The sequence below is a fragment of the Tubulanus polymorphus genome, chromosome 8 (assembly GCF_964204645.1).
Source record: "Tubulanus polymorphus chromosome 8, tnTubPoly1.2, whole genome shotgun sequence".
In the NCBI taxonomy this organism is placed as follows: domain Eukaryota; kingdom Metazoa; phylum Nemertea; class Palaeonemertea; order Tubulaniformes; family Tubulanidae; genus Tubulanus; species Tubulanus polymorphus.
In genome coordinates this window covers 2166230-2193068 of record NC_134032.1, presented here as the reverse complement: position 1 = coordinate 2193068, position 26839 = coordinate 2166230, and the positions used below count along the sequence as shown (strand labels likewise).

The 26839-nt window shown below is 38.8% G+C and overlaps 2 protein-coding genes across 4 annotated transcripts in view; one reads left to right on the top strand and one right to left on the bottom strand.

The window, feature by feature from the left end:
• Positions 1–9595, top strand: part of LOC141909487 (beta-1,3-galactosyltransferase 5-like) — a 109124-nt gene extending 99529 nt beyond the window's left edge. Inside the window, exon 4 of the mRNA XM_074799876.1 lies at positions 9514–9595. The gene's annotated coding sequence lies outside the window, so the exon portion shown is untranslated. The remainder of the gene's footprint in view (positions 1–9513) is intronic.
• On the bottom strand, positions 177–9592 carry LOC141909484 (monocarboxylate transporter 12-B-like). 3 transcript variants are annotated; one of them, XR_012619747.1, is made up of 4 exons: positions 9503–9592; positions 5432–7473; positions 1761–3281; positions 177–1633 (listed from the first exon to the last, which is right to left on the bottom strand). XR_012619747.1 is itself a non-coding variant. In XM_074799867.1 (3 exons), the coding sequence occupies exons 2-3, from the start codon at positions 7371–7373 to the stop codon at positions 3073–3075; spliced, it is 2151 nt and encodes a 716-aa protein (XP_074655968.1). In that variant the 5' UTR covers positions 7374–7473; positions 9503–9592; the 3' UTR covers positions 177–3072. The 3 variants fall into 3 exon arrangements, 2 of the variants coding, with proteins under 2 accessions (XP_074655968.1, XP_074655969.1); XM_074799867.1 differs by having other exon boundaries at positions 177–3281; XM_074799868.1 differs by having other exon boundaries at positions 177–3281; positions 5432–7492; positions 9503–9586.
• Positions 9596–26839: the final 17244 nt, after the last annotated feature.

The window sequence follows — 26839 nt, the reverse complement described above, 5'->3', positions numbered from 1 at the left end:
CCAGGGGGTTCCACTACAGCATCATGAGTCTAGGGCGAGGTATCTCCAACCCTCTCCTTCTCTCAAAGACTTACACAAGAGCATAGTCTAGTGAGCTCCAGATTATATGAATATATCCCTTCGACTGAGGTCAACCACCACAAGAGACGAACCACAACTTAATGAAACTTCTCTGTAAGAGGCCGAATTTATTTCATAAAAGTTGGACATATTCTATAAGACACGTTCGTATATAACAATGACGTAGGTCGATCGCTACAACGTACAACAATTCCACCTATCAAATACAACTCTTTATCCCGATATAACAACTCCAAACCGCGATACTGAATCTTACCACGACAGCAAAATACGATCATAACATAAAATACTGAAAATAAAATAGTTTATTGACGATACAAGACATTTTAGATTTAATTCCACTGTTAGGCCATCTCGGTTCTAGGCTACAATCTAACAACTTAAGACCAGCCTATTTTGACTTATTATGGTTCTATTACTAATCTTACAACTTAAGACCAGTCTAAGCTCATTTCAGGTATAAACCCTATCTAACAGCTTAAGACCAATTTATGCTTATTTTTGTCCAATAACCAATTTAACAACGTAAGACCAGTCTAAACTCGTAACCAACTTAAAAAACCTACCAAACTATGCTCAATTTGGTTTTATTACCAATCTAACAACTTAAGACCAGTCTAAGCTCATTTCGGTTCTATATCCAATCTAACAACTTAAGACCAGTCTAAGCTTATTCTGGTTCCATAACCAATTTAACAACTTACGACTAGTCTAAAACTCATAACCGACAAAAAAACTTAACAAACTCTGTTCATTTTGGTTCTATATCGAATCTAACAAGTTAAGACCAGTCTCAGCTCATTTTCTATAACCAATCAAACAACCTGAGACCAGCCTTATGATTCAAGATCACGTTTTGACTAAGTCACGACTGTGAAACTGGTTCTTGTATGCAAAATACACCGAACGCAAAACACGCTGAATCTTATACGAATCATTCCAGGTATCATGAACTGTGCTTGGACAAAATTGGATTCTATGCAAGATCAACTACGAATAAAGTACGCGTCGAAATCAGTGTCTAGAACATTTTACCGACTATAATTATGTTCGGGCGATGAATTCAGAGCCACAATCGAGGCTGTATGGACCTGAGCGTGAGATATGATTTTTGATGTATACCCGTAGACAACCCTGAGATGAAATAATATTCCGTGTAAATTAGTAATCGTGCACGCGCAGTGGAACCTCGTTACAACGAACTCGGATACAACGATTCATCAGACCAACCAACAACAAATATAGAATTTCGTCCCAAGTAGGAACATTTGATTAATTTCATACTAGATATAACAGTGAACTATCGGTTATAACGAACAGATTTTCTGGTCCTGTGAAGTTCGTTGTAACGAGGTTCCACTGTATCAATTTGCTGCCTGTAACCTTCACCCCTTCGGGCAATCTGTTGCCTGGACCGTGTACCCCTTCGGACAACCATCATATGACTGGACCTGAAGTCTGTACGATCTGATTTGTCATTATTCATGGCAAGGGAACCACAGGGACTTGATTATCTATGAGACCAATGATCGGGGTAGCAGTATCCCAGCAACTGTAAAATAGAAACACTTTCTTTTTATCATACAGGACTCAGTTCCACAGTTCTGAGTTAAGATTTGACTCGAGAGTTAAATCATTGGAAATGAACTAATTTTAACCCAGATTTAACTCTAACTCACGACTGTGGAACTGGGTCCAGGGATATAATACTGCGGTTGGTCATTCACTATCAATGTGGTACCCGCAGTGCCACTGTGGCAATCGAGGATTCCCGTATGGCAGGCGAGGATCCGCCAGGTGTCGCCAGTAGATGGCTGGTCGTCTGCGTTCGGTTACTTCGACATTTCAATTAAATCAAAACGAACTTTTCTCTTAAATGAATCAATTATTTATGGAGACTTTGTCCGATATATGAGCAGAATGAAAGTATTGTATATTTGGTGGGTACTGCGATAACATATGGATTCAGGAAAAAAAAAGATCAGTTCAAAGTTCATCGAAAATGAACTAATTTTGACGACGAACAACCTACTGCTCGTCACGCCACCTGGTGGGATAGCTGCGGGTACGCCATTGTTACTAGTCCCCGTAGAGGAAATGTGTAATATGTTTGTTGGTGTTCGTTAGGTCACTGCAAACTGCAGTTCATTATCTCATTTGAAATGTTGAAGATCGCTGTTTGTATGGACGGCGATGTACGTCTGAAGGGATGCAGGGTACAGCGACCCTGAGAGCAGCTAAATACTGACGCGGGACCTGTTTTCTGATCCCTGATCAAGCCACAAGGTCCCGATAATATCACAGCTAGTTTGTTATTCATATGATTGTAATACACAGATATTCTGTCAGCACCAATGATTTGAAAGATACGCCATACTGATAAATCGACCAATCAATCCAATCAATCGACCAATCAACCAGCCAATCAACCAACAAATCAATCGACCGATCAATCAACCAATCAATCAATAAATCAATCAAGCAATCGAACATCCGATCAACCAACAAATCAATCAACCGATCAATCAACAAATCAATCAATCAATCAATCAATCGATCAACCAATCAATCAACCAACCAGCAAATACCAATTAACCAATCGACCATACAATCAGTCAATTCATTAGTAAATCAGCTATTCAAACAATCAATCAACCAATCAGGCCGTTAACCAGTAGTCGAACACTTAACTAATCGCATATTCGGTATTTTTGTTGTTAACCGGAGCCCCATCCAGGGCATTAGTAGTGGGTCGGTCTCAACCCACTGAGCGCCACTCCTGATATTAATAGCATATTCGAGCTTTCTCAAAAGACTAGATCAAAAACTATGCGACACCGCTGGGATTCGAACCCAGGAACTGCGAATTATCGAGCCCAATAAGCGGCTTAAACCACTGTTTATGCTTTCGATCATCTCGATGGTCTGGACGCCAACTACCGATTAGGTCCAAACGAAGCCAAATTCATAATCCTAACGCGATAAGTTTCGTCAGACCAGCGGCACGGCAGCGGACAATTCTTTATCCGCTAGATGGCGCCGTTGTTCGTCCAGTTCTCGCTGTAGGTGGCGCTGTTCACGAGCGTTGTCGCATTTCTCGATCAACGAAACGGAGAACATCATGAAACCGGAAATAGCGATGCAGACCCCGCCGGCGATGAACGTAGCGTTGTACGACCCGGTGTAGTCGTATAGCAAACCTGAAAATAAATAAGAGGTGATACGAAATGAGACGCGAAGCTTCCAATTACCGTTCTCTAAAGCCCAACGCACACGACACAGGGAAACGCCAAGAACCATGTTTGATCTCGGAAACGGCGCCGTTTCGCGAAACCGTGTTTCTCGCTTCTCGTAAACGCACACGACACGTAGACACGCTCGAAACATGTTTCCGTCACAGCTGTTTTCATTGTCGTGTGCGTGGGTTTAAAAACAAGGCGCTAACATCGATATCTGTGACAGAAACTACTACAAAAAACGATTTAAATGACAAGGAGAGGGAGAGGGAGAGCCAGGAGAGGGAGAGGGAGAGGGATAGCCAGGAGAGGAAGAGCCAGGAGAGGGAGAGGGAGAGCCAGGATAGGGAGAGGGAGAGCCAGGAGAGGGAGAGGGAGAGTGAGAGCCAGGAGAGGGAGGCGATTACTTTGATCAGTTGCCGGTTGGTTCACTGGGGCTCGAGTAATGACCAGTTCTCGGTTGGTTCACTGAGACTCGAGTAATGATCAGTTCGCGGTTGGTTCACTGAGACTCGAGTAATGATCAGTTCTCGGTTGGTTCACCGGGGCTCGAGTAATGATCAGTTCTCGGTTGGTTCACTGAGACTCGAGTAATGATCAGTTCTCGGTTGGTTCACTGAGACTCGAGTAATGATCAGTTCTCGGTTGGTTCACTGAGACTCGAGTAATGATCAGTTCTCGGTTGGTTCACTGGGACTCGAGTAATGATCAGTTCTCGGTTGGTTCACTGGGACTCGAGTAATGATCAGTTACCGGTTGGTTCACTGGGACTCGAGTAATGATCAGTTCTCGGTTGGTTCACTGAGACTCGAGTAATGATCAGTTCTCGGTTGGTTCACTGAGACTCGAGTAATGACCAGTTCTCGGTTGGTTCACTGGGACTCGAGTAATGATCAGTTCTCGGTTGGTTCACTAGAACTCGGGTAATGATCAGTTCTCGGTTGGTTCACTGGGGCTCGAGTAATGATCGGTTACCGGTTGGTTCACTGGCCATTCAATTTCTAAAATCTAGATTTATTCAGAATTACGATTGATGAAAATTTACATTTTCCACCAACAGAAAATTAAAATTGGAGCGAGCCTCTACTTCAATTTCATCTTTTTTTTATTGAAACAACGGGACGAGTAGTAAACAAATAAAAAGCCAGTTAGATCTGTAAAACAGTTTATTTTCCTGACAGTTTCTAAAGGCGGGCGTAGGTCGGCCTTGCGACGGCTTGCGACTCACTGCGACGCGACTCACTGCGACCGCCAGCGACGATCGCGTCGCAACGACTCACTAACCTACGCTACCTTGCGACCGCCAGCGACGGGTTGCGACTTCCAGCGACGCCAGCCGCGATGAGTCGCACATGTTCTACTTTCTGCGATGCGACGCGACCGTCGCAACCGACCTGCGTGCTGTTGCGACTGGCAGCAACTAGTCGCACTCAGTCGCTGACAATCGCGTCGCAACCGACTTGCGCGGCCACTTGTGACGCAATGCGACGATCGCGTCGCGTCGCAACGTCGACCAACGCCCGGCTTAAGCTTTAACTAAGCCTCATCATCAGAGGAACAAATCACAATAATTATTGTTGTGTTTTTGTTCCTCTGATGATGTTTACTCTACTCTGAGATAGATATCAGTTAATTGCAGGGACGAGTTGTACTTTATAGATCAACTAGTTTATCAGACGGACGAAACCATTAAAATCCAACGCGTTCTACTGCGAGAACGCCAAGAAAAAAGATGGCGGATTTCGCCGGTGGCTAAATGCAATACCGCAGGGCCGGGTCGCGTAGAAAAACCATTGGCGATCAATCCAAATTTAGAAAATATCGGCAAAACCATAGGAAAGGGTACAGTACTCGACGGAAATACTTTAAACTGTTAACTTTTGACTAATTTATCTGACGCACTAGCTTTCGCTACTAATGTATTAGCTTCATCGATCATTTACCTGGTGAAGCTGCTAGCTACATGCACTAGTAGCGAAAGCGTCAAATGAACTAGTTAAAAGCTAAGAGTTTAACGTTTAAAGTTAATAGTAAACCTTGGACTCTTTAGTTGCTTCATTCACCTGATGTTAATCTTTAATCCGGAAACCTACACCGCACTTTAGTGAACTTACCAGCTATGGGTGGACCGATGAGATTAGCTATCCCCTGACCGCACATCATCATACCGTACGCGTTGGTCAGCTGTTGCAGCGAGAGAATTTCGATGATTATCACAGAGCAGAGCGCGTAGTCGGCGCCGATGAAAAACCCGAACAGCGCGCTATAGACGCAGATCGACGCGAAATCCGTGCAAAGCGGCGTGAACGTGGTTGCGATGCCGCACAGACCGATAGCAACGGCGTAGACGTACGCCGTGCGTAGACGGGGCAGGTCGCCGAGATAGCCGAAGAATATCTGACCGATAGTGTTCATCACGCCCAATATGGCGACGCTCCAGGCGGCGTTCTGGGCGCTGATGCCCTGCTGCGTGGCGAACTCGGGCAGAAAGAAATAGGCGACGTCGTACCAGACGTACAAGATGAAATTCGACACGAAAAATAGGAAATACGTCGGTTGTTTAAGGATGTTTAAGTCGAACATTTCGCTCCAGACTTTGCGCACGAGTTTCCGATCGCAGCAGCCGGCTGCCCGTCTGTCCTCTCTACCGGGCGCAGCGGTCTCTACTTCGCTGTCGCTGTCGAAAACGTTCGGACAGCTGAAACTGACAGCGCCTCGTCGGTAGTCGGGTAAAGGTACCATAATCCTGCTGGTACTGACGCAGTGAGCTAGGCTTTTGTGTTTAGCGGTCAGGCGCGCGCTTTCGAGCCCGCATCTATGGGAAATATGATTTTTATTGCACTGGTTTGGTTCTAATAAGGGTTCTTCGTTTTCGCTGTCGCTGAAGATTCGAACTTGGCCGTTTTGAAGGCGACCGTTCGCGATGCTCGAAGCGGCGCCTGGTTCATCTAAATCGACGGTTGCTCCTCCATCTTCCCGATCTCCCCCGCGACGATACGGGCGTCCGTCGATGAAAGTCGGTATTTCTATATCCGACTTGACGACCGAGGTCTGTATCAGATTCAGCATATTGCGACTAGGCCTACGGCCGTTATGACGCGCTACGAGCGTCTTATCCAGATCCGACGCGGCGTCGTTTCCGCCGCATTCGCTATTTTCCCTAGAAAGAATTTCGTCGAAAGTCCGCAAGTTCCGGCGTATCGTCCGTTGCGATTTCGTCTCGACCGGCCGAAAGAGGGCGCCGCAAACGACGAAATTCAGCATGATACCGCCGAGTATCCATAACGTGCCCTTCCAACCGTAGATACCGATCAGATACTCGATCAGAGGGGCGAATATGAGGGAACCGATTCCGCTACCAGATGCCGCTAGTCCGGTAGCGAACGAGCGCTTCTTGTCGAAATAGAACGCGACTATGACGACGGCCGGAGTGTAGACTAGCGATAAACCGAAACCGGATAGCAACCCGAAACTGAAGCATAAATAATCGATATTTACAGCGAAGAAACTTATTATGAAGCCTAGACTTGTTAACACGCCGCCGGCCATGCAAACCCACCGACATCCGTAACGCGTGATGAGCGCGCTAGCCAGCGGTCCGGCTATTAGCGGTATACCGTGAAATAAGGACCCGACCCAGGAGGTTTTGCTGTTGCTTTCGCGGAAATAGTCCAAGAACTCGTCCATCAGAACTCCGAACGAGAAGGCGACGCCGTCTGCCATGCAATCGCACATGAACGACGCGAATACGATCAGCCATCCGTACCCGCCGTCAGGGGCCGCTGGCGTCTGCGAGACGTCGTCGTCGTGTTCGTAACCGCCGCCAGAGTTCGCTATGATCGCTCCGGTTTCGTTGAAACAGGTCGTTGGCGTTCTCGATGTATTGCCGTTTCGTTTCGGGCCGTCGGTTCCGTTTTCGGAGCTCGCTGGCTTGAGATCTTTTTCATCACCGCCGCCAGAGGTCGCCGGCGTCTGTCTACTGACATCGTTTTCGGTACTGCCAGCAGAGGGCGCTAGGGTCTGTTTATCGACATCGGCGCCGCTCCTTGGCAGCATTTTCGAACTTTCTCAGTTTGTTTCGGCAACTACTGGGCCGTAGATGTATTTGGCTTTCGGTATTGTCTTCCAGTCAAAGATTGCCGACCTCTAATCTAATCTAGGGACACAAATTAAAACTAAATTGGTTATGATATATTGTGACAATATGTCTATAAAACGGATCCAGGTCACGCAGTATATTGAAGCTCGCGTCGTATCTGAAAATATGAACTAGTTTTTTATCCGGCGTTCTAAGAATTAGAAAATTTTTAAATAATTAATGTTGTAACCCGATAGACCCGAAAAGCGTAAAGGGACGATTTGAAAAAAACATGTTGATAATGCGAAGCTAACGTCTTCTTCAGCACCATAATGAGAACACACTAGATCAGGTTTTAATGATCGGGGTCCAGTTCCTAGTAACTAATTGAATAACTAAATAATAACTATTAATAGATAAATAAGTTAACTTAATTGAAAATGAACTAACTTTTAACTGAGAGTCAACTTTAACTCCTGGACCCAGTTCGACAGTTGTGAGTTATGATTTGACTCGTTGAAAATGAATTGATTTTAACTGAGAGTTAACTCTAACTCACGACTGTGGAACTGGGTCCAGTGTTCTAACTTTAACCCCGGGTTAGCATCTGCTAATTCGAGCCGATAATACCAGTCTATCGAAGCCGGTCCCAGCTCAGGAATAAATCCAAAGCGACCGGCCGAAACGAAGTACACGTATTTGTGCATACTTGGACAATTCCTTTTGAAAATATTGTTAAAAGTTTCGTTAAGGGCCGCGCGCGACTAAACATTAATGCGTCGACGAATTCCACTGCCTTAGTTTTTATATGCACGTTAGCCAAAAATCGACTGGAGCTAAAGCTATTCGGCTACGATCGAATTAGTTGTTAATTCGTTGTAAAAAGTGAGCACATTCGAAATAATCTAGAAACCCGACCCGAAAGTGGCAGTAACAAGAATGTAAACAACACTCATATCGACTTTAGAATATGAATGGATTTAACAAATTCGCCTATTATTGCATTAGCAATTAGGTCATCAATTCAATATTCGGTAAATCTGTGACGATAAATCATTTCAATGTTTCAAATAAAGCCTTGGAATTACGTAATTTGACTGCGCGAGCTTTATTGCATTCAGATTCAAACGCGCTTGTAGCATACACGCACGTAGTCCCAAAACTAAACTTATGTGTTAAAAATGAGCGCAAATTGCCGCAACAATTTGGACCTCGAGGAACCGCCACAAAATGGCGCCTAGAAACTGGAAACTTATCTTTCAGCCAGATTTCATAGTTTTCAGCAATTTGTATTGTATTATGTGTCAAATGTTTTATGCGAGTGCCTCCAACGCGATTGTCGCGTTGCGTCGCATGAGACCGACGACCGCACGCCATGATGAATGATAACATTTCGTAGCAATGATTATATAACCGATAGAAAACCAAGGTTGGGTTTCTATATGGCACAGGACCCAGTTCCACGGTGTTGTGTGAGTTAGAGTTAATTGCGAGTTAAAGTTAATTCATTTTCGAAATGAGTTTACTCCGAGTTACTAAATCTCAACTCGCAATTGTGGAACTCGCAACACTGTGGAACTGAATCCTGAACAACAAACTGTTTGATTCTTTTCAGTCGGACAAATGATCACAATAATAATGATAATGACAAGGACAATAACAATAACAATAACAATAACAATGACAATAATAATAATAATAATAATAATAATAATGATAATAATAATAATAATAATAATAATAATAATAATAATAATAATAATAATAATAATAATAATAATAATAATAATAATAATAATAATAATAATAATAATAATAATGATAGTGATAATGATAGTGATAATAATAATAATAATAATAATAATGATAGTGATAATAATAATATTGGTGATAATAATTCAATTTCAGACTGCATCCTCGATGCAGTTCCACAGTTGCGAGTTGGCGATAACTCCGAGTTGAAATTGGTTCCAGTCAACGAGCTAGCTTCACTGACGAGCTAAATGCGTATATTTATTTCGTGATGGATTATCTCATTTTCGAAATGAAACAAACCGAGCGCATTTTATCATAACGCGTGTTTATATTTGCATGAATATTTACTTACTTCTGTTTTAGTTCCATGACGGCGTATTTCGTTCGAAACGTCTTCGCAGACTACGTCTATAGGCCAGTGCATGTTAGTCTATATTGTATAACACTTCGACTGAGCATGTCCTCGTTGAACATTGAACTCAGAACGCCGACCCCGTGAACCTTTTATCCTGGAAATAAAACTATGTTATGATATACAGCGATTAAATACTGTTTTAGGTCTTTCTAGATTTTGTAATTTTCACCTATCTACTGATCAGGCACGCAATACTGCTCGATATTTAGGCCAGCCTTTTACTTTTAACCTACATCTTTTGAGAAATTCTTAACTAAACCTTACCCAGTAAAACACATTTGGAGAGTTCCGTTAGTGGTTTTGAGTCTAAAACTGATGTAAAGTCGTTAGATCGTGGTGTTACAGAACCAAAATGAGCTTAGACTGGTCTTAAGTTGTTAGATTTTCTATAGAACCAAAATTAGCTTAGACTGGTCTTAAGTTGCTAGATTGGCTATAGAACTAAAATGAGCTTAGACTGGTCTTAAGTTGTTAGATTGGTTACAGAACCAAAATGAGCTTAGACGGGTCTTTAGTTGCTAGATTGGCTATAGAACTAAAATGAGCTTAGACTGGTCTTAAGTTGTTAGATTGGTTATAGAACCAAAATGAGCTTAGACTGGTCGTAAGTAGTTAGATTGGCTACAGAACCAAAATGAGCTTAGACTAGTCTTAAGTTGTTAGATTGGTTATAGAACTAAAATGAGCTTAGACTTGTCTTAAGTAGTTAGATTGGTTATAGAACTAAAATAAGCTTAGACTGGTCTTAAGTTGTTAGATTGGTTATAGACCTAAAATGAGCTTAGACCGGTCTTAAGTTGTTAGATTGGTTATAGAACTAAAATGAGCTTAGACTGGTCTTAAGTTGTTAGATTGGCTATAGAACCAAAATGAGCTTAGACTAGTCTTAAGTTGTTAGATTGGTTATAGAACTAAAATAAGCTTAGACTGGTCTTAAGTTGTTAGATTGGTTATAGAACTAAAATGAGCTTAGACCGGTCTTACGTTGTTAGATTGGTTATAGAACTAAAATGAGCTTAGACTGGTCTTAAGTTGTTAGATTGGCTATAGAACCAAAATGAGCTTAGACTAGTCTTAGATTGTTAGATTGTCTATAGAACTAAAATGAGCTTAGACTGGTCTTAAGTTGTTAGATTGGCTATAGAACCAAAATGAGCTTAGACTAGTCTTAGATTGTTAGATTGGCTATAGAACTAAAATGAGCTTAGACTGGTCTTAAGTTGTTAGATTGGCTATAGAACCAAAATGAGCTTAGACTAGTCTTAGATTGTTAGATTGTCTATAGAACTAAAATGAGCTTAGACTGGTCTTAAGTTGTTAGATTGGCTATAGAACCAAAATGAGCTTAGACTAGTCTTAAGTTGTTAGATTGGCTATAGAACCAAAATGAGCTTAGACTAGTCTTAGATTGTTAGATTGTCTATAGAACTAAAATGAGCTTAGACTGGTCTTAAGTTGTTAGATTGGTTATAGAACCAAAATGAGCTTAGACTGGTCTAAGATTGTTAGATTGGTTATAGAACTAAAATGAGCTTAGACTGGTCTTAAGTCGTTATAGATTGGTTATAGAACCAAAATGAGCTTAGACTGGTCTTAAAATGTTGGATCGGTTATAGAACTAAAATGAGCTTAGACTGGTCTTAAGTTGTTAGATTGGCTATAGAACCAAAATGAGCTTAGACTGGTCTTAAAATGTTGGATCGGTTATAGTACCAAAATGAGCTGAGACTGGTCTGAAATTGTTAGATCGTATATAGAACAAACGCGAACTTAGACCGGTATTATATTAGCCTACCTAAAAGTCGAATTCGAATTTCAGCATAGTAGCGTAGTGGTAATGTACGTCGCAATGATAGAATAAAATAGAACGCTAGGAATATTTAAATAATTACAGTCACCTGGCGTGAAACACTGAATACAGCTTAACGATCATTTATAGTATAATACCAATCCATATGAATAAGAGGATTTCTCATAAAGGCAAAATTCATAATTTGTAAACGAAGGCCTTTTTGAGTGCGAACACACACATACTGAAATTGAAATTCAAACACTGAATTTTCTCTAGAAAAAATGTTTGTAATACCAAAACTGAGTGCCAGGGTACTAATGGCCAAGTTCTTATTTTTCAAACATTCTTTAAACTTTCTAAATCAATTTATAGCAACTATATGAATTTCCTATTGTGATATCATTACGTTATAGTGACATAGGCGACATATTGGTAGGGCTAGCCGCCAAAATTGTGTATATCGTGTTTTCATGCCTACACATCTTAAAATCCTGAATACAAAATCCAATTATTCTCACACAACTGTGCAACTAGATCCAGAGTCAAATAAAACCCAGACAACTGTGGAACTGGATCCACAGTCAAATTAAACCCACACACTACTGTGGAACTGGGTCCGTAGTCAAATTAAACCCAAACAACTGTGGAACTGGATCCACAGTCAAATTAAACCCACACACTACTGTGGAACTGGGTCCGTAGTCAAATTAAACCCACACAACTGTGGAACTGGATCCAGAGTCAAATTAAACCCACCCAGCTGTTATAGACCTAAGCCCGGTTTTATAGACTAGTATTAACTTAAACCCGGGGGTTAATTGATAATTAATTCAATAAGCCCCGAGAACACGTTCCCAAATGTTTTGATACTTTCTCAGTTTGTATCAAAAATATTGCCAATTTCTGGTCCTTGAGTCCTGAAAAATGATAAATTTACAGCGCAAAATCGTACAAACGTGTCAATTATACTTCTAAACACTTTATTTGCGGACCAGTTTATGAATTGAACGTGGGCCATAGAGCGCTATATCCGCCTATGATCTCAACTTTCAATTTATTACGTAAGCTATTCGTGAACAAAATGCGGCCGGCGCACAATAGAAACTTCGCTCTATGTATTCTTTCATTACCGCCGACAAAGAGGACCGATATTTCGCAAATTGGATTCGGGAGGTTTAAACCTCCCAAGGTCAAATCACTAAAATTGTGACCTTCGTGGAGATTATCTAAAAAGCCGATGGTAATCAAATTTAGCAGAACTTTTTACCCAAACGTTCAATGGCATTCCTAAGTATTTGATGAAAGTTGAGAAATCATAAGATATTCATATAACCATGGACTCTAAAACCTAAATCGTATAAGAGTCTCTGATATAAAAAAAAACTTCGCATAACGAAGAAGCAAAAATTCGAATCTGATTCATCTGTTTGGAATTGATTCTTATGAAATGGAAACAAATGCGTGAGCACCTACTCATTCATTCAATTTACTTTGCGGCTTTACAACGGCTATTTCACTGGTTCTGCGTGATGAGATAATTCTGATTAAAGTTATTGTAATAATTTCTATATGTATATACGTAATGATACTCTTTCTGAATAAAGGATGCACGTTATTCGAATCCCCACCATTGTTCTCTACAATGTACGTTAATCAAACTCACGATAAAACCAGATCCAAAACCATGGACTCAAAAACAAAGAATCCGTGGTCAAACATACAATTCTAATTTCCCCGTTAGTTCACTGATGCCGCCATCGAATGCAAGGATTCTAGCCAATCAGAGAGGCGCATGTACACATCCATTGGCATGTTAGTTATAGTACAACTTAGACAATAATCAAGGTTCGAGCCAATGAACTAGAATATGTTCTTTCAACTAACTAGAATATGTTCTTTCATCGAATAAAAATAACTCAGTAGTAGTCAGTTAGTTGAGTTTGTTTGACTTGATTTGTATTTCATCAATCAATCTATTTCATTTTATTTTAAAGTACAAACTAAACGCTTGAATTGCTTATAACACGACCAGGTATGAATTAGAATAGATCGGCTTAATATTTCGAATGCAAATTTGGCGTTTAAGCAATCGGAAATTCGAAGTGCTTGAGAAATTTTTCAATACGCACATTACTTCGAATAGCGATAAGTTCATTGACACATGTGACCATTGTTTTGTTACTTTCGATAGCGAGTCGAATAAGCTATGGGACAGCTAACGACAGCACAATCGCAATATCAACAGAAGTTCATTTTATCCTACATGATGAGGCTAAATTCAGTGAAATCGATCGTGTTCTGAAATATATATTTTCCTGGATACATGTTGTTCATTGTAGCTATTCTATGCGGTTTTACATTAACCTGCTATAACATATTGACCGTTTTCAAGAACCCAAAAATTACAATTTGCTGGGAATCTGTTTTTTTTCAAAAACAACCCAAACCCGAAATTGTGTACAGTTAGTACGCAGCGTATATAATGTCGGATTAGAGAATATTGAAAAAACTTTAAAAAAAGTTGAGTGAAGGGAAATAAGCTCAGCAGTGACAAATTGTCATTTCTACCCTTCACGTGATTAATTGATGTCCAAATATGTTCTACCGTGAAAACTCTGCATTTAGCATCAAACGAATTTTTGTATACGTATCTCAGGATGCATGCTCTTCAAAAAGGTAGCCTATTAGGAAAAAACTTACCCGGTAAAATCCTAATTTGTCCTAAACGATATTCCAACTATTATTTTGTTAATTATTCAACTATCATCACTAACTGGGTAAGTTAGTTGAACTTACATAAAGATATATCATTAGGGACACTTCAATTTCACACCATTCAATATCATAAGGGAACAAAATTCTTTGAAACTTGGTTAATGGTAGTTCTTAAGACTAGGTTTTGTTTCCGGAATTTACTAAATGTACCAATTCTAATAATTCACTCATTGAAGCTTCTATACATTAGAAGCGAAAGCTCGTGCGTCGAAATAAATAGTTAACCTTTAAAGTACTACTTGTCTCTTCATTTAAATTCAAAATATAAGTCTTTATTGATTCTTTTTTGTTGGAATATGCATAACTTTTTCTGGGCAAATTTCTATATTCTGTCAAGTCATGGACTCTAAAACGATTTAGACATTAAAGCGTTTTAGAGTCCATGGTCAAGGTATTTTGGCTATAACGAATATAACTAACTCCCTGGGGCAACGATGTGGCTGATGAAATGATCTCTCCCATTGTAATCCAACCATTTAATTACTCATTGTATAACAACTCTCACAATTAAGCCTCGGACTCTTAAACGAATTATGAGTGCATGCTTTAGTATAGGCTCTGATATAGAGCATATTGTCTTGATTTAGAACATGTATGCATAAACTCTAGGCTGCAAAGAAATACGTTTTCAGCGGCTCTAATCGAGTTAAATCTTTCGTGATAGATTAACACAGAGAGGCGGCACCCAATCGCTGCTTATTGACATTAGGCACAAGCCACTGTTATGTTCATTAGTAAAACTAATATAGAATGAATAAGTGAGGAGGGAAAATGTATAAATTAAATTTATAAATGAATTTATAAGAATTTAGCATGCATCGGAGTGCACTTAAATTGGATTATTACAAAATAACTCACTTCAAAATTTATGATATTGTTTCATTGATATTTATTACTTTAAAGCAATTCACTTTAAGAACTTTGGTCAACAATAAGTCTGACCTGCAAATCAAATCATCGGGAGACCAAATATTGTTTCAAAAAATTATATTGCTAATACATTCCTAATCTTAACCTTTCGCCATAAACCTACTGGATTTAGGGCCTGGGGCATTTTAGATGGTTGTAGGTAAAAATCCCCTAGGTAAAATCCTCACTTGGCGATTTTTCAAGAACATTTGAAAGCACGATATTTATTCAAACATATTCATCCACAATACAACTGCAATATATTTAACCGTGCATTGATCTCTTTTGTTGAAATAAATCTTTAAATAAATTCATAGAATAAATGAAATTAATGAACTTTTTATACTATCTTTTCATAATTTTATTCATACTATCTTTTAATTCGAACTAAATAACTCTTTTTAACTTGTGGTATAGTATGCTTATGATATGGATTCGATTTACGTATCAATATTTTCATGTTGACGGGGGCCTGATGATGGCTAATAGCATTAGCCGAAACATTGCTCGTAGAAGATTTTTTGCTGAATTCATTGTGGGATTTGTCTCGTTATTCACCATACATGGATATTGTGTATTTACTTCTCATTTTCATGTTGGTTTTGAACAACTTAAATTTTGCGATTCTAGTACCTTATTAACTTTAGATGACAGTAATACCTTCAATTTACATGTAAAATATGATCACTGCTGAAAGTGTAATAAGGAATATATATTTACTCCAGTGACAATATTTTGATTCTAAGATTTAATTCAATCATCAAGTCCGAGTCTGTATGGTAAAACTTCTGGCTAACCAAGAGCTAACCGAATACCGACAATAGAAGGTGGTCGCTTAAAAATTAGTTAATTTACGCAACAGGAATCTATCTTGATTTCAAGGGCACTTCAATTAATCGTTTCAATAGTGACCACTGTAAATTAGCTAGTAGTTTAAATGACCGAATTCAATCAACCGATTCGTATCCTAAGAATGAGAATTGTATCTAACCACAGTAGTTATTCCTCATCAAACGTTCGGTCATCATATTATACATCTATACATCATTACTATCATCTTTAGTTAACAGAAGTGCAATTAAATCTAGAATCTATGAGTTGAGTTTTTTTAGACATAATAAATTGTGTTGATTTTATGTTAGTTAAATCAAATATTGGGAATATCGTATACATCGAATATGTACACGCCGATTTCGTGTCCTAACACGTTCCCAAATGTTTTGATACTTTCTCAGTTTGTATCAAAAATATTGCCAATTTCTGGTCCTTGAGTCCTGAAAAATGATAAATTTACAGCGCAAAATCGTACAAACGTGTCAATTATACTTCTAAACACTTTATTTGCGGACCAGTTTATGAATTGAACGTGGGCCATAGAGCGCTATATCCGCCTATGATCTCAACTTTCAATTTATTACGTAAGCTATTCGTGAACAAAATGCGGCCGGCGCACAATAGAAACTTCGCTCTATGTATTCTTTCATTACCGCCGACAAAGAGGACCGATATTTCGCAAATTGGATTCGGGAGGTTTAAACCTCCCAAGGTCAAATCACTAAAATTGTGACCTTCGTGGAGATTATCTAAAAAGCCGATGGTAATCAAATTTAGCAGAACTTTTTACCCAAACGTTCAATGGCATTCCTAAGTATTTGATGAAAGTTGAGAAATCATAAGATATTCATATAACCATGGACTCTAAAACCTAAATCGTATAAGAGTCTCTGATATAAAAAAAAACTTCGCATAACGAAGAAGCAAAAATTCGAATCTGATTCATCTGTTTGGAATTGATTCTTATGAAATGGAAACAAATGCGTGAGCACCTACTCATTCATTCAATTTACTTTGCGGCTTTACAACGGCTATTTCACTGGTTCTGCGTGATGAGATAATTCTGATTAAAGTTATTGTAATAATTTCTATATGTATATACGTAATGATACTCTTTCTGAATAAAGGATGCACGTTATTCGAATCCCCACCATTGTTCTCTACAATGTACGTTAATCAAACTCACGATAAAACCAGATCCAAAACCATGGACTCAAAAACAAAGAATCCGTGGTCAAACATACAATTCTAATTTCCCCGTTAGTTCACTGATGCCGCCATCGAATGCAAGGATTCTAGCCAATCAGAGAGGCGCATGTACACATCCATTGGCATGTTAGTTATAGTACAACTTAGACAATAATCAAGGTTCGAGCCAATGAACTAGAATATGTTCTTTCAACTAACTAGAATATGTTCTTTCATCGAATAAAAATAACTCAGTAGTAGTCAGTTAGTTGAGTTTGTTTGACTTGATTTGTATTTCATCAATCAATCTATTTCATTTTATTTTAAAGTACAAACTAAACGCTTGAATTGCTTATAACACGACCAGGTATGAATTAGAATAGATCGGCTTAATATTTCGAATGCAAATTTGGCGTTTAAGCAATCGGAAATTCGAAGTGCTTGAGAAATTTTTCAATACGCACATTACTTCGAATAGCGATAAGTTCATTGACACATGTGACCATTGTTTTGTTACTTTCGATAGCGAGTCGAATAAGCTATGGGACAGCTAACGACAGCACAATCGCAATATCAACAGAAGTTCATTTTATCCTACATGATGAGGCTAAATTCAGTGAAATCGATCGTGTTCTGAAATATATATTTTCCTGGATACATGTTGTTCATTGTAGCTATTCTATGCGGTTTTACATTAACCTGCTATAACATATTGACCGTTTTCAAGAACCCAAAAATTACAATTTGCTGGGAATCTGTTTTTTTTCAAAAACAACCCAAACCCGAAATTGTGTACAGTTAGTACGCAGCGTATATAATGTCGGATTAGAGAATATTGAAAAAACTTTAAAAAAAGTTGAGTGAAGGGAAATAAGCTCAGCAGTGACAAATTGTCATTTCTACCCTTCACGTGATTAATTGATGTCCAAATATGTTCTACCGTGAAAACTCTGCATTTAGCATCAAACGAATTTTTGTATACGTATCTCAGGATGCATGCTCTTCAAAAAGGTAGCCTATTAGGAAAAAACTTACCCGGTAAAATCCTAATTTGTCCTAAACGATATTCCAACTATTATTTTGTTAATTATTCAACTATCATCACTAACTGGGTAAGTTAGTTGAACTTACATAAAGATATATCATTAGGGACACTTCAATTTCACACCATTCAATATCATAAGGGAACAAAATTCTTTGAAACTTGGTTAATGGTAGTTCTTAAGACTAGGTTTTGTTTCCGGAATTTACTAAATGTACCAATTCTAATAATTCACTCATTGAAGCTTCTATACATTAGAAGCGAAAGCTCGTGCGTCGAAATAAATAGTTAACCTTTAAAGTACTACTTGTCTCTTCATTTAAATTCAAAATATAAGTCTTTATTGATTCTTTTTTGTTGGAATATGCATAACTTTTTCTGGGCAAATTTCTATATTCTGTCAAGTCATGGACTCTAAAACGATTTAGACATTAAAGCGTTTTAGAGTCCATGGTCAAGGTATTTTGGCTATAACGAATATAACTAACTCCCTGGGGCAACGATGTGGCTGATGAAATGATCTCTCCCATTGTAATCCAACCATTTAATTACTCATTGTATAACAACTCTCACAATTAAGCCTCGGACTCTTAAACGAATTATGAGTGCATGCTTTAGTATAGGCTCTGATATAGAGCATATTGTCTTGATTTAGAACATGTATGCATAAACTCTAGGCTGCAAAGAAATACGTTTTCAGCGGCTCTAATCGAGTTAAATCTTTCGTGATAGATTAACACAGAGAGGCGGCACCCAATCGCTGCTTATTGACATTAGGCACAAGCCACTGTTATGTTCATTAGTAAAACTAATATAGAATGAATAAGTGAGGAGGGAAAATGTATAAATTAAATTTATAAATGAATTTATAAGAATTTAGCATGCATCGGAGTGCACTTAAATTGGATTATTACAAAATAACTCACTTCAAAATTTATGATATTGTTTCATTGATATTTATTACTTTAAAGCAATTCACTTTAAGAACTTTGGTCAACAATAAGTCTGACCTGCAAATCAAATCATCGGGAGACCAAATATTGTTTCAAAAAATTATATTGCTAATACATTCCTAATCTTAACCTTTCGCCATAAACCTACTGGATTTAGGGCCTGGGGCATTTTAGATGGTTGTAGGTAAAAATCCCCTAGGTAAAATCCTCACTTGGCGATTTTTCAAGAACATTTGAAAGCACGATATTTATTCAAACATATTCATCCACAATACAACTGCAATATATTTAACCGTGCATTGATCTCTTTTGTTGAAATAAATCTTTAAATAAATTCATAGAATAAATGAAATTAATGAACTTTTTATACTATCTTTTCATAATTTTATTCATACTATCTTTTAATTCGAACTAAATAACTCTTTTTAACTTGTGGTATAGTATGCTTATGATATGGATTCGATTTACGTATCAATATTTTCATGTTGACGGGGGCCTGATGATGGCTAATAGCATTAGCCGAAACATTGCTCGTAGAAGATTTTTTGCTGAATTCATTGTGGGATTTGTCTCGTTATTCACCATACATGGATATTGTGTATTTACTTCTCATTTTCATGTTGGTTTTGAACAACTTAAATTTTGCGATTCTAGTACCTTATTAACTTTAGATGACAGTAATACCTTCAATTTACATGTAAAATATGATCACTGCTGAAAGTGTAATAAGGAATATATATTTACTCCAGTGACAATATTTTGATTCTAAGATTTAATTCAATCATCAAGTCCGAGTCTGTATGGTAAAACTTCTGGCTAACCAAGAGCTAACCGAATACCGACAATAGAAGGTGGTCGCTTAAAAATTAGTTAATTTACGCAACAGGAATCTATCTTGATTTCAAGGGCACTTCAATTAATCGTTTCAATAGTGACCACTGTAAATTAGCTAGTAGTTTAAATGACCGAATTCAATCAACCGATTCGTATCCTAAGAATGAGAATTGTATCTAACCACAGTAGTTATTCCTCATCAAACGTTCGGTCATCATATTATACATCTATACATCATTACTATCATCTTTAGTTAACAGAAGTGCAATTAAATCTAGAATCTATGAGTTGAGTTTTTTTAGACATAATAAATTGTGTTGATTTTATGTTAGTTAAATCAAATATTGGGAATATTTTACCGGGGGATTTTTACTTTGGGGATAATAAGCTAAATTATTTTATATCATCGGTTTTCATTAAAATAAATTAAAAAAAATTAATCTTAACTACACTTATATTCCTTTTGGAGCATTAAGATTCTTTCATTGAATTAAATATGTTATTTCGTACAATAGTTCATCACAGTGCGTCATTCAAGCTTAAATGTACAAAACTTCTTTACAGAGTTCAAAATATAAACCAACAATCTCATCTCAAGCATGTACTAGCGATGACGCTATGGGATAAAACCAAGTCTCGATTCATTGCCTAAAACGTGGGTACATTCATTCAAATCAGGACTAAAATACGCTTATATGAATATCTTGCATGATATCATTTTACATTACGGGTGTCTCATAGGCCTGGTTTTACTTGTACATTGTCATCAATTGATTAAACATCCCAAGTAACTTCTTTATTTACTTATGGCTTAATCACTGGTATTCAATAGCTAGTCGGCTATAGAAAGACTAACCCGATAAAATTCCATTAACCGTTCGTCCAGAGTCGAACACTGTTCGCGCGTTAATTCGCAACGATTTTAAAGAAAGAAAATGATTGCATGAAATCTACTTTTCGTATCAATCGGCGTCCAATCTCTTAAACCATCCTAAACACAGAAGTGTAGTAGTTTGTGTCTATTTGCTTTTGCTGATGTCATTTAACATAACAATGGAAATGTATTCGTTTATTTGGAAATTATATGAAGAAATGGAGTAATCATGTGACAAATCAAATTATTACTGCAAGGCAAAACATAGCGCACTTCAGATATATGATATGGTCTTAAAGACTTTTCATATATTAACAGTCCAGTTTAACGTCTATTGATATGAATAGTACAGTTTTGATATGACTGTCGCAACAGTTGGAATAAAACCTATGAAATCTAGGGGCATTTATCTCATGAAATTTAGATTTGAGATAATTGTATTGTATTGTATGAGGATTAAACATTTCAATGGCTGGTGATTATTTGTGATAAAGTAATCAGTGAGATGGACTGTTGATGTAGCCTTGATTGAGGCACTCGGGTCAGATAATATTTTTAGATAAAAAAGTGCATTTGTTAAAGCAGAACACATGATTTTAAACTAAATATAAGTAGCTAAACCGTTAATTTTCATTCCTAATTTTCATCACTCCCGATTATCAAAAATAATTCAACAGTTTGATTAACGGATAGTTGCAGTTAACAACATTTCTATCTGATAGAGAAGGTATACAGGTATACAGAGGAACAAGAAAAGAACATCCAACTAGACACTGGAAAATCTTTATTCGGGTTTTTTACCGGGAGCCTTTACCTTGGGGTATATTTAACTAGGGGATTTTTACTGAAAGGGACCTTTACGGGGCGAGTTTTTACCCGATCACATCGATTATTGAATGACATGTTCGATAAAATCATGACAAAAACTGGTATCACTGGTTCAATTTGCTAATTTTCGCTATTCGGGTGGTTCTGTAGATTATTGGCTATACCGTTGGTAACTGACTAGCTATTTGTATCACTGATCGGACTGTGAAAATATAGCTTTGACAAAACCACAACGAGAAATGAATCACATGCAATATTTTACTCGAAAACGAGCTTAACCATGGAATCAGTAACGTTTTTTTACAGTCCATGGCTGAAATGACGCTGTTGAAAAAATCAATGAGAAATACTGCCTCCGATTTTTATGACGAAAATATAGGAATGAATTCCGAACAGAATCAAATCAGGTTGTTCTTATTGGTATTGTGTATACATTTCATTTATTAGATATTTCAAGTAATTCGTGTAATTAGGATCCAATAATGGGTTTTTCTTTCGGTTTTACGTAATTTACAACTTACCAAATATGGACTACATGGTTTGACATTAAAACCAGTGAGCATTATGGTATCAAGTTCAACCAAAATTGATAACGATCGGCCTTTCGTAGAATCTCCCTGAAGGTCACAATTTTAGTAAATTGACCTTGGGAGGTTTAAACCTCCCGAATCCAATTAGCAAAATATCGGTCCTCTATGTCGGCGACAATAAAAGTACCATGCGCGTAACTTTCTATTGTGCGCCTGCCGCGTTTTGGGCACGAGTAGCTCATGTAATCTTAATTGAAAGTTGAGATCACAGGCAGATATTGAGGTCTATGGCCCACACATAACATCATAAATTGGTCAGGAAATAAAGTGTTTTGTGGTATAGATGACACGTTTGTACGATTTTACACTGTAAATTTATCATTTTTTAGGACTTAAGGACCAAATATCGGCAATATTTTTGATACAAACTGAGAAAGTATCAAAACATTTGAGAACGCGTTCGAGGTTAAAGTTAACTGCAGTCTACAAAACCAGGCCCTGGATTTTAATTTTATTTCGTGCCCTATCAAATATCCCTCACAGCAAGCGAGGCGAAAGAGTAAACGAATTCCATAATACCGACACCTATGAAAATAGCCGAGTATCCAACAAATGGTTGTACAGCCCCAACTATTAACATCAATAATAGCGCTACAATACGAGACACAGCGCCATCTATCGCGTACATAGTCTCGTAATTACTTTCAAATTTCTTATCGGCCACATCGGAAAGCCAGGAGAAATAGAAGCAATTCAAAAGAGCGATCGCCAATGTGCAAAGAATATCGGGACCGAGCGCGTGCCAGACGTCGCTTATGAACGGGTACGTCACGAATGAGATCGCACCCGTCAAACAATGAACAAGAAAATGGACCCAACGGTATCGTCTAGTTCTTGCCACCATTATCCCGAAGATGTTCGTACTAATAAGGAATAGCGTTGCCGACGCCAGCATGACTGTAGCTATCTGCCAGTGCTGCGCGTCTAGCGACCTTTCGACGATTAGCAACGGAGCGAACACGAATTGTACGTTGCTTACGAAAATGTAGAGACATTTCAGTCCGAATATCGCTAACGTTTGTCCGTCGGTCAACATCGATTTTATCACGTCCAGTTGGATGGGTTTATCGCCTGAAATACCGGCGCCGGCGTTGTCTATTTTGACGAGAGCGCGAATGGCCGCGACCGCGACCAGAGCCGCGAACAGAATCCAAAACGGTACCGCGCGACCGAACCGTCGTATTTCGTATAGACTGGTCGCGTAGCCGAAACCGATGCCGCTGTACGAGAGACTATTCACGGCGGCCATCGCTGAAATCCTTCTCGGAACGCTTTCGAATTCGATAGCCACCATAGTAGCACCGGCGTTCTGCAAAAACGACTGAGAAATACCGACCAAAAAGTGTAGAATTGCCAGCATCCACCAAACTGTCGCGGACGCGGAAATCGACACGGCCGCCATTCCGATTACCAATCCGAACCAGAATGTGAAGACGTGGCCGTATTTGAACGTCAGCCTGCCGCAGAAAACGCTCCCTAGCACCAGTCCCGAGTCGAACGTGGCTATGATAATCGCCACATTTTTGGCGATGTGTCGATCGGTTTTCGGCGAGTTATTGCGGAATCCATCTTGCAGATCGACGCCGACGGTCAGAATCGTTCCCGAGACTGTATTCAAAATCATCGCCGATAATCCGACAATGGACACGATGACTATAGGGCTCGCCTTGCGACGTACGTTATAAGACCATCCACACGACGACGGCTTCTTACTAAGTCGGTCATCGGACTGGTTACCGCTACTATTAGACTGGTCACCGGTGCGACAGGACTGGTCACCGGTACGAGAAGACCGGTTGACGATAGCTCCGTATTCGGCGTCGTTACCAACTATTTCGTCCGTTTCGACGAGGCTTGTATCGTCTTTAACTAGCTTCATGCCGATGTGTGGTCGTCGGATTTCGTCAAAGTATGCACCGCTCACATATAAAATGACGTAACAATCGATGCATTCAAAATGATTGGAATAAATCGGGTTAATTTCAACAATTTGATATATGCAAATCCACTAGTAACGGATTCAGCAAATTATATCGCAAAAATATGTCTCCAATCTGGTGTTTGAATAACGCAAAAGCGATGCTCAATCAAATGCTTTTAACCCATAGATGTTTATCTTAGAAGATTAAGGTGACTGGAATTAAGTCAAGGTATCTGGGTCTCTCTTTGATGCTTGGCGTTAAACGCATTGTCGTCTGTGTCTGTTTTTGTTCGTATTCTCCCTCTCCGATACCTTATCACAATACACTCACAATACACTCACAATACACTCACAATACACTCATAATAGACTAACAATACACGAATTACGCTAATTAGCATCAAATAAAACGCCGTATACCTACAGTGCCGGCAGCTGTACTCCGATCGGGATTTCTACAGTGCCGGTACTGCTGAACTTTTAGAAAATTTTAAGTAACAAAACCACGAAAATTGGGATTCGACCACGGGTAATTAGTACTAGCGCAGTGCTCTATCCTCTTGAGCCATAGGGGCACCTAACAGACTGATGACCCTAAATTTTTAACTAGCTATAGCCTTTTAGCCTAATCCTAACCCTTACCCTCTGCTTGGACTGGTCTTAAGTTGTAAGATTGGCAATAGAACTAAAATGAGCTTAGACTGGTCCTAAGCTGTTAGATTGGCTATAGAACTAAAATGAGCTTTGTCTGGTCTTAAGCTCTGTTAGATTGGCTATAGAACTAAAATGAGCTTAGACTTGTCGAAGCACGATAAAAATGGAGTATTAAAGAGCATTTTCGGTCATGGTTCGTCATTAGGACGTCACGCGTATGTAATGGTCATCTGATTGAATGGGATTGTCCAGGGTTTTAAAACGTAACCAACAGCGACCAACGCGTCGAAAACTGTCCTGACCTTTTAGTCGCTGGTCAAAACACACCTCGTAAGCCAGACATATTCGACGCTAACACACTCAGGTGCGGCCAATAATTCGCGATGCACCGCTTAAGTAACTACGTCGGTTTGTTCCGGGAAATTTTTGAAACATATCAGATCATTTACCGTGAAGGGATGGATTTCGAGCTTGTCTTGAAAATATGTATCGATCGGTTTGATGGAAATTCGCCGAAGATTCCGCCCATGCAGTTGCTCGGCGTTGTCGGCGATTCCAATTTTATGGCGGTAAGAACTTTATTTCATAATAACAAACTTCTATTTATCAAACGATGTAAAAATTCGGGTCTAACTGCAGTTGGGTCACATGACCACTGTGCGCTAATGTTAACGAAGAATAGTGTTATGGTTATGTTAGGTTAGGTACATAAATCATCAGGGAAACTTTAAGTGCAGTCGCTCCTAAATTCGAGATCTCATCGACAAACCACCGTTAGGGAATGGAGTTAACTCTGAGTTAAAGTCAGTTCATTTTTAATTAGTTAACTCAAGAGTTGAATGTCAATTTGGAATTGCGGAACTGGACCCGGAAGTGCAAAACCTAATTTGAGAAATGTATACCTGTATTTTCTAGGAACTGCGTGTAAAGTATCCGCCTAAAAATACTTCACTCGATGATATTGAGTTTCATCATTTTGCACACTTTTGGTTCAGGTAAGTAAATATCGGGTCTTTTGAATCGGGCTTAAACTGAAAATCTAACATATAAACAGTTAATCGGGGATGGGGGGGTGGGGGCGTGTTAGCGAGTGATGACGTGGATGAAATGCGTCTCGCTGCAATAGAAAATGCCGTTCATCATCTTATAGGATAGCCACCCTTTGGACCATCTTGAATGTCATGTTGGCCCGATACGGGCTTCATAAATGAATTTGATGGTCATCGCTCATCTAACATGGCCACCAGGGGAAGCCGTCTTGATTTACATTCGTAGGATAAGCATGCAGTCTGGGGGGGGGTCTTTAAATTTGTTGTGGAGTAACAATCTAACGGTTAAAACAATCGAAGTACAGATATATAACAGTGTGATCAAGGGTCGAGTTAACGGAATCCTGTGTTTAAATCTAGGAACACAATTCGTTATAATTTCGGTCCCGGTTCATTCAAACAATCTTCCAGTTTCAGCTTCAGTTTATTCACTCCACAAGTTATGATAACACCCAACAATACAGCAGAGATTACAGCAAATTTCAACAAATATAATCATAGAATTGATAATGATTATTTTGATAGTAATAATCATAACTATTATCGTAATTATTATCATATCAATGATAATTGTGATGCTAATAAAGATATAGCGATCCAAACAGTCTGAACCGGCATGTGACTGATTGGGGTTAATTTGGTTGGATGCCTAGATTTGTTGGAAACATCGATATTTCTGAATAACTTTATATATCACAAGGTTGGCGATCTTTTTGCCATTTTTTTTTATTTGTCGTAATTGTAACGATTAACCCAAACTGCGGGTCGTTAAGAAAACGAACTGAAATCGCTAACCACAGTCTAAATATTCTCCTTTACTTCATGACATCGATTTCACAATTTCAGCAAAACGATCCTCGAAAAATGGAAACATTTTTTCGCGCTTTACGACGTAGACAACAGCGGATCGTTGGAGAAGGAAGAATTAGAAAGTTTCCTGGCAAGCCTCGGTCAGCACGGCGAGCGCGGGGAAGAAATAAAGAGAAAACTCGACGAATGCGACACCGACGGAAAGGAGGGAATATCGTTCG

What these genes read in the sequence shown, in the direction of transcription:
- LOC141909484 (XM_074799867.1), bottom strand. Translation starts at nt 7,373, where the DNA reads ATGCTGCCAAGGAGCGGCGCCGATGTCGATAAACAGACCCTAGCGCCC. An exon ending in CATCGGTCCACCCATAGCTG is followed by an intron (nt 3,282 to 5,431) that starts GTAAGTTCACTA and finishes ATTTATTTTCAG; the next exon opens with GTTTGCTATACGACTACACC.